Source organism: Oncorhynchus mykiss, chromosome 2 (assembly GCF_013265735.2).
Source record: "Oncorhynchus mykiss isolate Arlee chromosome 2, USDA_OmykA_1.1, whole genome shotgun sequence".
NCBI lineage: Eukaryota > Metazoa > Chordata > Actinopteri > Salmoniformes > Salmonidae > Oncorhynchus > Oncorhynchus mykiss.
Window position 1 is genome coordinate 3,377,611 of NC_048566.1, and position 14,702 is coordinate 3,392,312.

Consider the following 14,702-nt stretch of genomic DNA (forward strand, 5'->3'; position numbering starts at 1 on the left):
GGCCACAAGAGGGAGGAGATAAACACTCTCTAGTCACACTGTCTGGGCCACAAAAGGGAGGAGATAAACACTCTCTAGTGACACTGTCTGGGCCACAAGAGGGAGGAGATAAACACTGTCTGGGCTACAAGAGGGAGGAGATAAACACTCTCTAGTCACACTGTCTGGGCCACAAGAGGGAGGAGATAAACACTCTCTAGTGACACTGTCTGGGCCACAAGAGGGAGGAGATAAACACTCTCTAGTCACACTGTCTGGGCCACAAGAGAGAGGAGATAAACACCGTCTGGGCCACAAGAGGGAGGAGATAAACACCGTCTGGGCCACAAGAGGGAGGAGATAAACACTGTCTAGTGACACTGTCTGGGCCACAAAAGGGAGGAGATAAACACTGTCTGGGCTACAAGAGGGAGGAGATAAACACTCTCTAGTGACACTGTCTGGGCCACAAGAGGGAGGAGATAAACACCGTCTGGGCCACAAGAGGGAGGAGATAAACACCGTCTGGGCCACAAGAGGGAGGAGATAAACACTCTCTAGTGACACTGTCTGGGCCACAAGAGGGAGGAGATAAACACTGTCTGGGCTACAAGAGGGAGGAGATAAACACTCTCTAGTGACACTGTCTGGGCTACAAGAGGGAGGAGATAAACACTCTCTAGTCACACTGTCTGGGCCACAAGAGGGAGGAGATAAACACTCTCTAGTCACACTGTCTGGGCCACAAGAGGGAGGAGATAAACACTCTCTAGTGACACTGTCTGGGCCACAAGAGGGAGGAGATAAACACTGTCTGGGCTACAAGAGGGAGGAGATAAACACTCTCTAGTCACACTGTCTGGGCCACAAGAGGGAGGAGATAAACACTCTCTAGTCACACTGTCTGGGCCACAAGAGGGAGGAGATAAACACTCTCTAGTCACACTGTCTGGGCCACAAGAGGGAGGAGATAAACACTCTCTAGTCACACTGTCTGGGCCACAAGAGAGAGGAGATAAACACCGTCTGGGCCACAAGAGGGAGGAGATAAACACCGTCTGGGCCACAAGAGGGAGGAGATAAACACTGTCTAGTGACACTGTCTGGGCCACAAAAGGGAGGAGATAAACACTCTCTAGTCACACTGTCTGGGCCACAAGAGGGAGGAGATAAACACTCTCTAGTCACACTGTCTGGGCCACAAGAGGGAGGAGATAAACACTCTCTAGTCACACTGTCTGGGCCACAAGAGGGAGGAGATAAACACTCTCTAGTCACACTGTCTGGGCCACAAGAGGGAGGAGATAAACACCGTCTGGGCCACAAGAGGGAGGAGATAAACACCGTCTGGGCCACAAGAGGGAGGAGATAAACACTCTCTAGTGACACTGTCTGGGCCACAAGAGGGAGGAGATAAACACTGTCTGGGCTACAAGAGGGAGGAGATAAACACTCTCTAGTGACACTGTCTGGGCTACAAGAGGGAGGAGATAAACACTCTCTAGTCACACTGTCTGGGCCACAAGAGGGAGGAGATAAACACTCTCTAGTCACACTGTCTGGGCCACAAGAGGGAGGAGATAAACACTGTCTGGGCTACAAGAGGGAGGAGATAAACACTCTCTAGTCACACTGTCTGGGCCACAAGAGGGAGGAGATAAACACTCTCTAGTCACACTGTCTGGGCCACAAGAGGGAGGAGATAAACACTCTCTAGTCACACTGTCTGGGCCACAAGAGGGAGGAGATAAACACTCTCTAGTCACACTGTCTGGGCCACAAGAGGGAGGAGATAAACACCGTCTGGGCCACAAGAGGGAGGAGATAAACACTGTCTAGTGACACTGTCTGGGCCACAAAAGGGAGGAGATAAACTCTCTCTAGTCACACTGTCTGGGCCACAAGAGGGAGGAGATAAACACTCTCTAGTCACACTGTCTGGGCCACAAGAGGGAGGAGATAAACACTCTCTAGTCACACTGTCTGGGCCACAAGAGAGAGGAGATAAACACCGTCTGGGCCACAAGAGGGAGGAGATAAACACTGTCTGGGCCACAAGAGGGAGGAGATAAACACTGTCTGGGCCACAAAAGGGAGGAGATAAACACTGTCTGGGCCACAAAAGGGAGGAGATAAACACTCTCGTGACACTGTCTGGGCCACAAGAGGGAGGAGTTAAACACTCTCTAGTCACACTGTCTGGGCCACAAGAGGGAGGAGATAAACACTCTCTAGTCACACTGTCTGGGCCACAAGAGGGAGGAGATAAACACTCTCTAGTCACACTGTCTGGGCCACAAGAGGGAGGAGTTAAACACTCTCTAGTCACACTGTCTGGGCCACAAGAGGGAGGAGATAAACACTCTCTAGTCACACTGTCTGGGCCACAAGAGGGAGGAGATAAACACTGTCTGGGCCACAAGAGGGAGGAGAAACACTGTCTGGGCCACAAGAGGGAGGAGATAAACACTCTCTAGTGACACTGTCTGGGCCACAAGAGGGAGGAGATAAACACTCTAGTCACACTGTCTGGGCCACAAGAGGGAAGAGAGAAACACTCTCTAGTCACACTGTATGGGCCACAAGAGGGAGGAGATAAACGTATAGACCAGACAGAGAGAAAGAGAGAGAAAGGAAAGCGTCCTGCCGTCCTTCCCATTTGGCCGCCCGCCTGTCTGCCTGACTTCCTGTTTGCCTTCCTGGGCTCCTAATGGAACAGACCAGATCACCAGGACAATTAGAACACATTTCACAGGCTCTGCATGCAGGGAGGGAGCAGGAGGGAATTTGCATGTTTGAAGCATGTGATTAATGTCCCTCTGCAGCTGTGGTAGAACACACTGTGTCCCAAATGGCATCCTTAGTCCCCATGGGACCTGGTCTTAAAGTAGTGCACTGCGTAGGGAATAGGGAGTCATTTGGGACACATGTGAAGTAGAACGGTCTCCCCCCCCTCTGCTCCCTGATGAGGGACGCCCAGAGGGCTACTATTCACAGCCCAGCAAACAGGCCCCCCCCCTTCACAGGCTCTATCTCCACAGACAGACAGATACACACATAAAAGATTCAGATGACACACAAAGGTAGAGACGTACAGGCCACACACACAAAGGTAGAGACATACAGGCCACACACACACACACAAAGGTAGAGACGTACAAGGCCACACACACAGACTATATTTTGTGCACAGACAACACACCCACCCACTCTTCCCTTACCTATGAAGAGAGCCTCCTAGTTAACCCGGTGTGGGCCGTCATTGTAAATAACAACTTGTTCTTTAAAAAACGATTTAAATAAATAACCTGGCTCGTCATCTCTGATGTCTGGATAACATGCAAATCACATGCAAAACCACATCCAGACAGCCAACGTTCCCAGGCAGAGAGAGAGTAGCGGAGGACTAGGGGGAGAGAGAGAGAGGGGGGGGCAGAGAGAGAGTAGCGGAGGACTAGGGGGAGAGAGAGAGAGGGGGGCAGAGAGAGAGTAGCGGAGGACTAGGGGGAGAGAGAGAGGGAGGCAGGGAGGGAGAGAGAGGGGGGCAGAGAGAGAGTAGCGGAGGACTAGGGGGAGAGAGAGAGGGGGGCAGAGAGAGAGTGGCAGAGGACTAGGGGCAGAGAGAGAGGGAGGCAGGGAGGGAGAGAGAGGGGGGCAGAGAGAGAGTAGCGGAGGACTAGGGGCAGAGAGAGAGGGAGGCAGGGAGGGAGAGAGAGGGGGGCAGAGAGAGAGTAGCGGAGGACTAGGGGGAGAGAGAGAGGGGGGCAGAGAGAGAGTGGCAGAGGACTAGGGGCAGAGAGAGAGGGAGGCAGGGAGGGAGAGAGAGGGGGGCAGAGAGAGAGTAGCGGAGGACTAGGGGCAGAGAGAGAGGGAGGCAGGGAGGGAGAGAGAGGGGGGCAGAGAGAGAGTAGCGGAGGACTAGGGGGAGAGAGAGAGGGGGGCAGAGAGAGTAGCGGAGGACTAGGGGGAGAGAGAGAGGGGGGCAGAGAGAGTAGCGGAGGACTAGGGGGAGAGAGAGAGGGGGGCAGAGAGAGTAGCGGAGGACTAGGGGGAGAGAGAGAGGGGGCAGAGAGAGTAGCGGAGGACTAGGGGGAGAGAGAGAGGGGGGCAGAGAGAGTAGCGGAGGACTAGGGGGAGAGAGAGGGGAGGGGGGCAGAGAGAGAGTAGCGGAGGACTAGGGGGAGAGAGAGGGGGGGGCAGAGAGAGTAGCGGAGGACTAGGGGGAGAGAGAGAGAGGGGGGCAGAGAGAGAGTAGCGGAGGACTAGGGGGAGAGAGAGAGGGAGGCAGGGAGGGAGAGAGAGGGGGGCAGAGAGAGAGTAGCGGAGGACTAGGGGGAGAGAGAGAGGGGGGCAGAGAGAGAGTGGCAGAGGACTAGGGGCAGAGAGAGAGGGAGGCAGGGAGGGAGAGAGAGGGGGGCAGAGAGAGAGTAGCGGAGGACTAGGGGTAGAGAGAGGGAGGCAGGGAGGGAGAGAGAGGGGGGCAGAGAGAGAGTAGCGGAGGACTAGGGGGAGAGAGAGAGGGGGGCAGAGAGAGAGTGGCAGAGGACTAGGGGCAGAGAGAGAGGGAGGCAGGGAGGGAGAGAGAGGGGGGCAGAGAGAGAGTAGCGGAGGACTAGGGGCAGAGAGAGAGGGAGGCAGGGAGGGAGAGAGAGGGGGGCAGAGAGAGAGTAGCGGAGGACTAGGGGGAGAGAGAGAGGGGGGCAGAGAGAGTAGCGGAGGACTAGGGGGAGAGAGAGAGGGGGGCAGAGAGAGTAGCGGAGGACTAGGGGGAGAGAGAGAGGGGGCAGAGAGAGTAGCGGAGGACTAGGGGGAGAGAGAGAGGGGGGCAGAGAGAGTAGCGGAGGACTAGGGGGAGAGAGAGAGGGGGCAGAGAGAGTAGCGGAGGACTAGGGGGAGAGAGAGAGGGGGGCAGAGAGAGAGTAGCGGAGGACTAGGGGGAGAGAGAGAGGGAGGCAGGGAGGGAGAGAGAGGGGGGAGGGAGAGAGAGGGGGGCAGAGAGAGAGTAGCGGAGGACTAGGGGGAGAGAGAGAGGGGGGCAGAGAGAGTAGCGGAGGACTAGGGGGAGAGAGAGAGGGGGGCAGAGAGAGTAGCGGAGGACTAGGGGCAGAGAGAGAGGGAGGCAGGGAGGGAGAGAGAGGGAGGCAGAGAGAGTAGCGGAGGACTAGGGGCAGAGAGAGAGGGAGGCAGGGAGGGAGAGAGAGGGGGGCAGAGAGAGAGTAGCGGAGGACTAGGGGCAGAGAGAGAGGGAGGCAGGGAGGGAGAGAGAGGGAGGCAGAGAGAGTAGCGGAGGACTAGGGGCAGAGAGAGAGGGAGGCAGGGAGGGAGAGAGAGGGGGGCAGAGAGAGAGTAGCGGAGGACTAGGGGGAGAGAGAGAGGGGGGCAGAGAGAGTAGCGGAGGACTAGGGGGAGAGAGAGAGGGGGCAGAGAGAGTAGCGGAGGACTAGGGGGAGAGAGAGAGGGGGGCAGAGAGAGAGTAGCGGAGGACTAGGGGGAGAGAGAGAGGGAGGCAGGGAGGGAGAGAGAGGGGGGAGGGAGAGAGAGGGGGGCAGAGAGAGAGTAGCGGAGGACTAGGGGGAGAGAGAGAGGGGGGCAGAGAGAGTAGCGGAGGACTAGGGGGAGAGAGAGAGGGGGGCAGAGAGAGTAGCGGAGGACTAGGGGCAGAGAGAGAGGGAGGCAGGGAGGGAGAGAGAGGGAGGCAGAGAGAGTAGCGGAGGACTAGGGGCAGAGAGAGAGGGAGGCAGGGAGGGAGAGAGAGGGGGGCAGAGAGAGAGTAGCGGAGGACTAGGGGCAGAGAGAGAGGGAGGCAGGGAGGGAGAGAGAGGGAGGCAGAGAGAGTAGCGGAGGACTAGGGGCAGAGAGAGAGGGAGGCAGGGAGGGAGAGAGAGGGGGGCAGAGAGAGAGTAGCGGAGGACTAGGGGGAGAGAGAGAGGGAGAGAGAGGGAGGCAGGGAGGGAGAGAGAGAGGGGGGCAGAGAGAGAGTAGCGGAGGACTAGGGGCAGAGAGAGAGAGGCAGGGAGGGAGAGAGAGGGGGGCAGAGAGAGGGAGGCAGGGAGGGAGAGAGAGGGGGGCAGAGAGAGAGTAGCGGAGGACTAGGGGGAGAGAGAGAGGGGGGCAGAGAGAGAGGGAGGCAGGGAGGGAGAGAGAGGGGGGCAGAGAGAGAGTAGCGGAGGACTAGGGGCAGAGAGAGAGGGAGGCAGAGGGGGGCAGAGAGAGAGGGAGGCAGGGAGGGAGAGGGGGGCAGAGAGAGAGTAGCGGAGGACTAGGGGGAGAGAGAGAGGGGGGGAGAGAGAGAGGGGGGAGAGAGAGAGGGGGGAGAGAGAGAGAGGGGGGCAGAGAGAGAGAGGGGGGCAGAGAGAGAGAGGGGGGCAGAGAGAGAGGGGGGCAGAGAGAGAGGGAGGCAGAGAGAGAGGGGGGGAGAGAGAGAGGGGGGGAGAGAGAGAGGGGGGAGAGAGAGGGGGGGAGAGAGGGGGGGAGAGAGAGGGGGGGAGAGAGAGAGGGGGGGAGAGAGAGGGGGGAGAGAGAGAGGGAGGCAGAGAGAGAGGGAGGCAGAGAGAGAGGGGGGCAGAGAGAGAGTAGCGGAGGACTCTGTTCAGAGTCAGTCAGGGATTTAGGAGGAAAACAAACCAGCTTTAGTTAAAGTGCTAGAAGATAGATTGAAATGTAAATACCAGTCTGATGTCTGGGCCTTTTGCTACAGTATCACTCCACTACCGCGCCATTTAAATAATAACCAGCACAAACAACAGACATTTCAAAAAGATAACAAGGCTGTGGAAACTATTTACAAATAAAAAATGTATTTAGCACATTTCCACTTGATGTTAAATTAAAAGGGATTGACAACATCAGAGAGAAATAAACAGGAGTGTATTCATCAGGGAAACCGGACACTTTACAATGCAGAAAATATACAAAACATAATGAGTAACCATAACTTGGCGGCTTCAGTCTACGGCGTCACCACAGACCCTGGTTCGATTCTAGGCTGTATCACAACCGACCGTGATCAGGAGTCCCATAGGGCGTAGCACAACTGGCCCAGCGTCGTCCGGGTTTCGGTTTGGCCGGGGTAGGATGTCATTGGAAATAAGAATTTGTTCTTAACTGACTTGCTTAGTTAAAAAAATGTTTTAAAAAATATGTTTAATGACAACTATGAACAACACCTAGCTGCTCCACAGACCCCCCCCTCCCACACAACACCTAGCTGCTCCACAGACCCCCCCACAACACCTAGCTGCTCCACAGACCCCCCCCCCCACAACACCTAGCTGCTCCACAGACCCCCCCCCCACAACACCTAGCTGCTCCACAGACCCCCCCCCCACAACACCTAGCTGCTCCACAGACCCCCCCCACAACGCCTAGCTGCTCCACAGACCACCCCCCCCCACAACGCCTAGCTGCTCCACAGACCCCCCCCCACAACACCTAGCTGCTCCACAGACCCCCCCCCCCTCCTTCTAGCTGCTCCACACAGACCCCCCCCCCCCTTCCTTCTAGCTGCTCCACACAGACCCCCTCCCCCCCAGTGTCTAGCTGCTCCGCCACACAGCCTGTTTAAGTGCCTTTCAAAGAGCTACAAACGAACTAGCTAAGTATTGAACTACAGCCTACTATCAACCAGACTAAAGTCAAACAGCCAATCAGCTCTTCATTATGTCTGCAGTAACATGTTCCCTTCAGAACACAACCAGACTAAAGACAAACAGCCAATCAGCTCTTCATTATGTCTGCAGTAACATGTTCCATACCCTTCAGAACACAACCAGACTAAAGTCAAACAGCCAATCAGCTCTTCATTATGTCTGCAGTAACATGTTCCCTTCAGAACACAACCAGACTAAAGTCAAACAGCCAATCAGCTCTTCATTATGTCTGCAGTAACATGTTCCCTTCAGAACACAACCAGACTAAAGTCAAACAGCCAATCAGCTCTTCATTATGTCTGCAGTAACATGTTCCCTTCAGAACACAACCAGACTAAAGTCAAACAGCCAATCAGCTCTTCATTATGTCTGCAGTAACATGTTCCCTTCAGAACACAACCAGACTAAAGTCAAACAGCCAATCAGCTCTTCATTATGTCTGCAGTAACATGTTCCCTTCAGAACACAACCAGACTAAAGTCAAACAGCCAATCAGCTCTTCATTATGTCTGCAGTAACATGTTCCCTTCAGAACACAACCAGACTAAAGTCAAACAGCCAATCAGCTCTTCATTATGTCTGCAGTAACATGTTCCCTTCAGAACACAACCAGACTAAAGTCAAACAGCCAATCAGCTCTTCATTATGTCTGCAGTAACATGTTCCCTTCAGAACACAACCAGACTAAAGTCAAACAGCCAATCAGCTCTTCATTATGTCTGCAGTAACATGTTCCCTTCAGAACACAACCAGACTAAAGTCAAACAGCCAATCAGCTCTTCATTATGTCTGCAGTAACATGTTCCCTTCAGAACACAACCAGACTAAAGTCAAACAGCCAATCAGCTCTTCATTATGTCTGCAGTAACATGTTCCCTTCAGAACACAACCAGACTAAAGTCAAACAGCCAATCAGCTCTTCATTATGTCTGCAGTAACATGTTCCCTTCAGAACACAACCAGACTAAAGTCAAACAGCCAATCAGCTCTTCATTATGTCTGCAGTAACATGTTCCCTTCAGAACACAACCAGACTAAAGTCAAACAGCCAATCAGCTCTTCATTATGTCTGCAGTAACATGTTCCCTTCAGAACACAACCAGACTAAAGTCAAACAGCCAATCAGCTCTTCATTATGTCTGCAGTAACATGTTCCCTTCAGAACACAACCAGACTAAAGTCAAACAGCCAATCAGCTCTTCATTATGTCTGCAGTAACATGTTCCCTTCAGAACACAACCAGACTAAAGTCAAACAGCCAATCAGCTCTTCATTATGTCTGCAGTAACATGTTCCCTTCAGAACACAACCAGACTAAAGTCAAACAGCCAATCAGCTCTTCATTATGTCTGCAGTAACATGTTCCCTTCAGAACACAACCAGACTAAAGTCAAACAGCCAATCAGCTCTTCATTATGTCTGCAGTAACATGTTCCCTTCAGAACACAACCAGACTAAAGTCAAACAGCCAATCAGCTCTTCATTATGTCTGCAGTAACATGTTCCCTTCAGAACACAACCAGACTAAAGTCAAACAGCCAATCAGCTCTTCATTATGTCTGCAGTAACATGTTCCCTTCAGAACACAACCAGACTAAAGTCAAACAGCCAATCAGCTCTTCATTATGTCTGCAGTAACATGTTCCCTTCAGAACACAACCAGACTAAAGTCAAACAGCCAATCAGCTCTTCATTATGTCTGCAGTAACATGTTCCCTTCAGAACACAACCAGACTAAAGTCAAACAGCCAATCAGCTCTTCATTATGTCTGCAGTAACATGTTCCCTTCAGAACACAACCAGACTAAAGTCAAACAGCCAATCAGCTCTTCATTATGTCTGCAGTAACATGTTCCCTTCAGAACACAACCAGACTAAAGTCAAACAGCCAATCAGCTCTTCATTATGTCTGCAGTAACATGTTCCCTTCAGAACACAACCAGACTAAAGTCAAACAGCCAATCAGCTCTTCATTATGTCTGCAGTAACATGTTCCCTTCAGAACACAACCAGACTAAAGTCAAACAGCCAATCAGCTCTTCATTATGTCTGCAGTAACATGTTCCCTTCAGAACACAACCAGACTAAAGTCAAACAGCCAATCAGCTCTTCATTATGTCTGCAGTAACATGTTCCCTTCAGAACACAACCAGACTAAAGCCAAACAGCCAATCAGCTCTTCATTATGTCTGCAGTAACATGTTCCATACCCTTCAGAACACAACCAGACTAAAGTCAAACAGCCAATCAGCTCTTCATTATGTCTGCAGTAACATGTTCCCTTCAGAACACAACCAGACTAAAGTCAAACAGCCAATCAGCTCTTCATTATGTCTGCAGTAACATGTTCCCTTCAGAACACAACCAGACTAAAGTCAAACAGCCAATCAGCTCTTCATTATGTCTGCAGTAACATGTACCATACCCTTCAGAACACAACCAGACTAAAGTCAAACAGCCAATCAGCTCTTCATTATGTCTGCAGTAACATGTACCATACCCTTCAGAACACAACCAGACTAAAGTCAAACAGCCAATCAGCTCTTCATTATGTCTGCAGTAACATGTTCCCTACCCTTCAGAACACAACCAGACTAAAGTCAAACAGCCAATCAGCTCTTCATTATGTCTGCAGTAACATGTTCCCTACCCTTCAGAACACAACCAGACTAAAGTCAAACAGCCAATCAGCTCTTCATTATGTCTGCAGTAACATGTTCCCTTCAGAACACAACCAGACTAAAGACAAACAGCCAATCAGCTCTTCATTATGTCTGCAGTAACATGTTCCCTTCAGAACACAACCAGACTAAAGTCAAACAGCCAATCAGCTCTTCATTATGTCTGCAGTAACATGTTCCCTTCAGAACACAACCAGACTAAAGTCAAACAGCCAATCAGCTCTTCATTATGTCTGCAGTAACATGTTCCCTACCCTTCAGAACACAACCAGACTAAAGTCAAACAGCCAATCAGCTCTTCATTATGTCTGCAGTAACATGTTCCCTTCAGAACACAACCAGACTAAAGTCAAACAGCCAATCAGCTCTTCATTATGTCTGCAGTAACATGTTCCCTTCAGAACACAACCAGACTAAAGTCAAACAGCCAATCAGCTCTTCATTATGTCTGCAGTAACATGTTCCCTACCCTTCAGAACACAACCAGACTAAAGTCAAACAGCCAATCAGCTCTTCATTATGTCTGCAGTAACATGTACCATACCCTTCAGAACACAACCAGACTAAAGTCAAACAGCCAATCAGCTCTTCATTATGTCTGCAGTAACATGTTCCATACCCTTCAGAACACAGAGCAAATGGTTCTGGACTTTATCATGGAGCCAGACTGCCACCTTGTGGTTAGTTGTGTAGACCTTGGTCCATTTGAGACAAACCGAAGCAGACTCCTTCAGCACAAAACCCCAAACCCATTTATGGCAGTAGGGACAAATATGGATACACCGTGAGGCCAACAGACAGTAAGGACCAAGATGGAGGATGTAGGACAAAGAGGGATACACCGTGAGGCCAACAGACAGTCAGGACCAAGATGGAGGACGTGTAGTTCACAGTAGACAGCGCTACCACTAGACCACCAGACACATTCACACCAATTTCACAGCTTGCCATTGACCTGTTGACCTACCTGTCATCAACAACACCCAACCACCCCATGACCCCCATCCCTTAACCCTTCTACCCCGTGACCCCATCCCCTAACCCTTCCACCCCGTGACCCCATCCCCTAACCCTTCCACCCCATGATCCCAACACCTAACCCTACCCCCACAACACCTAACCCTACCAGCCCATAACCCCTGCTCCCCATCACCTCGTAACCAAGGCAACCATCACACCGGCCACATTATACTTGTTGTTGTTGTCGAGGCCAACTATTTGAACAGCACACACTGGTTCCTACCTGTCATCTTGTATCCGCTCGCCGCCAGCTGTCCAGCCATGTATTCCCCGTCTGAGTTGTTGTGGGAGCAGCCCCACGTCCTCATCCAGATCTTCTGCATGCCCGGGATCACGCTACAGAGAAGAGGATGTATCAACTACAACTACATGCAATGAATGCTGGGCCCCGTTTATACTATGGGAAGGGACTGTTGGCTTTTAGTACCCTGTTTAAATGTGTTGCTATATTTCACAAGAATATGTAGATAAGCAAGAAACACAAGCAATGGAAGGGGAGAGGAAGAGTCGGAGTCTTCGAAGCTGATAATGAAATTAAGTAATTGGGGGTCGATGGAGCTCGACAGCTTCCATTCTATAATGACCCCTAAGTGGCAGTGTTACTCTACAGTTAAATTGAAGTGGCCGAGAAGTACTGATTTGGTCCCTGGCTAGTGGCAGCAGTAGAGCCATCTTCAATACGGCATGGTCATTTGTTTCTTTAGGTCCTCTGTTCACACCTCCTTCTGATTGGAGGTGGTTAGAGGGGAGGAAAGTGTTGAGGAGGACAGAGGTTGTGAGGAATGGAGGGGAAAGACTATTGAGAAAGAGCCATAAAAATAGAGATAAGGTAGTAGCAGCACAGAGGTGTGAAGGAGCCATCCTCCCAAGTTCGTCTAAGCATGCTTTAAAAATGACTGGGACTGATCCCCGGGTTTCCTGCACGTCACAATACTGAGATAGCCCCCTGAACTAAAGCCCCTAGACATTAGCTCAGGAAGACAACTCAAGTCTTCAGCTCTCGGGCAAGGTTCCCTCTTTAATCAAACAAGTGTGCATTGGCCCCACTGCATTGATTTAACCACACCTGTCTGCTTGCAGCACCTCTGTCGTCTGCTGGGTGTTTCTCTTCCTGGCTCTGGGGACGATGCTCTTCCTGGCATACTGCCTCTCCTGTGGAGTCGGGTCGTCAGCTGACACCATGTCCTCAATGTCATCGATCGGGGAGTCACAAGCAGAAGGCATAATGACGATCTGGTAGAAAAACACACACATAAGAGTTACAAAATACAGAGTTAAAAGCCACATTGTGGACCTCTCAGAGTAGTGTAGTCAATGATAATACAGTATGTCTCATAGCTAGATATGTCCGGTGTCGATCCACAGATGAACTAGCAACACGCTGTTCTTTGGCGCGAACGACCCCCTCCTCGGCCCGCCTGAGTCCAGCTAACTTCCATTAGAAAACTAGCTAGGCGACTTACCCAAGATCAGTCTCAGCAGGGACATGTATAGTTATATCTTTACTGGCTGTTTGACAACTTTAATATTGTTCGGATAATATATAGTATGATTTACAAAGGTGGTGTCAAAATAGTCAAATTACTGCGACAGAAGCCTGGTCTAGCTAACAGTTAGCCACTGTTAGCTTTTATATTCAATAACTGATCCATAACTGGGCTACGTAGCTACATTTATGCATAACAATAACACAATTTATACGGCACAGAGCCCGTTTTATACCTATATTGTCTCTTTAAAACGTGGCCTTTCTGCCAGCTAACATTTGCGAACAGTAACACAGCAAAACGACCCACGTGTTTCTGTTTTGGAATGGCACGTGCGTTCAACTTCGTATTACACTTCCTCACCTGTGTTTATGTCCGGTTATTACTTCAGTCGTTAACACGGCACTAATAAATGTCCACTCTCAAGTGGAAGACAAACTCAAAGCTGCTAGCTGGAAGGTTGTTATGATCAGCTCTGACACAAAGATTGTCTATTATATTGACAAGAGAGTCGATTCGCCGCTCTAACGATGGAAATACATGTCCGTAAAGATGGAAGGCAGGTAGGAAGAGGCTAGATCAGGTGGGACCATTCTAGCCAATCAGGGGGCAGATACCCGTATTAGCAGGCCACAGAGACATATAGAGAACTCACTCACTAAGTCACTTTATATATTATCTACCTCACTTGCTTTGGCAATGTTAACACGTTTCCCATGCCAATAAAGCCCTTGAATTGAATTGAACTCATCTTTGTATCTGTGCGAATTGGGGCTGTCTCCATTTTAAAGTAGTACATTTTCTCCATTGGCCGATTGCACCCAGCAATCTACTTTAAAACAGTGGAAGCCCTCAATGGCAATGTCCATGTTAAAATAGGTTTTATCCATCTATCTTGAAGACAGACACAACCCAAATAGTAGTTTTTTTTCTAAGTTGCGGAATTGCCACGTGCGTCCACTTACAAACCAGTGTGTAGGTAACAACCTACCCATTACAAAACGTATATTCGATCAAATAAGCCTCACGTAGCAAATGAGCAATTACATGTTTTGTAGACCAAATTGTACATTCACGGACCCCCATACAAAAGAACCTCACTTCGTGGGCTTATTTTTCGTGTGACGATTCTGGGTGGAGTAAAGCCTCTCGCTTTGCCTCTTTCTCTCTGTCTGGCGTACTTGCTGGGCGCATTTTGATGACCACGTGGAACAATGGAAGGGAGTGAGGGACAAACTTCTTGCCTCGTGACAAGCGAAATCCGTTGTGAGTTACCTGAAACGACCCTAATCGCGGTTTATTTTTTGTACTCTTTCTGCACTCATTTGGGGGGCGAGCAGGGTAGGGCTTTTCCCACCCAAAATGTCATGTTGCCCACCCAAATGATGCTAGAGTCTAGCCAAAACTGCTTTTTTTTATTTTTTACTAGCAAGTCAGTGAAGAACAAATTCTTATTTACAATGACGAAATTGCAGGATATTAGCTCAGAAACAGAGAAAATGTCTGCCCACCCAGAAATATAGTCCTAGAACCAGTAATTAAATTAATTACCATAGTGAAGTTACAATTGCCATATTTATATTGCTTTTATTCAAGTTTTGGTGAATTTCAAACATCCAGAATATAAAACACCTCCTCAATGGCACCAACCCAACAGATGGTCCTGTTCAGATGCATTATATATATATTTATATATACACAATTTATATCAAAGCTTTCAAATAGAACATACATGTTTTAAAAAGCCATGTTACAATAAAACTGAAAATTAAATCTGTATTTTCAAAAATATTCACATAACATACTCTTTCATGCATTCATATAAAATAAAACAAATGGAAAATAAACTTTGAATAAGCAGTGTGTAATCTCCATGGTTACGTCTC

At 50.0% G+C, this 14,702-nt stretch overlaps 1 protein-coding gene across 2 annotated transcripts in view; it reads right to left on the reverse strand.

The window, feature by feature from the left end:
* cdkal1 (CDK5 regulatory subunit associated protein 1-like 1) overlaps positions 1–13,402 on the reverse strand; it is a 746,123-nt gene extending 732,721 nt beyond the window's left edge. The window contains exons 1-3 of one of the 2 annotated variants that reach the window (XM_036935217.1): positions 13,180–13,402; positions 12,396–12,562; positions 11,553–11,665 (exon numbers count right to left, since the gene is read on the reverse strand). In XM_036935217.1, coding sequence (XP_036791112.1) covers positions 11,553–11,665; positions 12,396–12,553 — 271 coding nt within the window. In that variant the 5' untranslated portion in view covers positions 12,554–12,562; positions 13,180–13,402. Of the gene's footprint in view, positions 1–11,552; positions 11,666–12,395; positions 12,563–13,051; positions 13,136–13,179 lie in introns of those variants that run through there. The other variant, XM_036935222.1, reaches the window with a different exon arrangement.
* Positions 13,403–14,702: the final 1,300 nt, after the last annotated feature.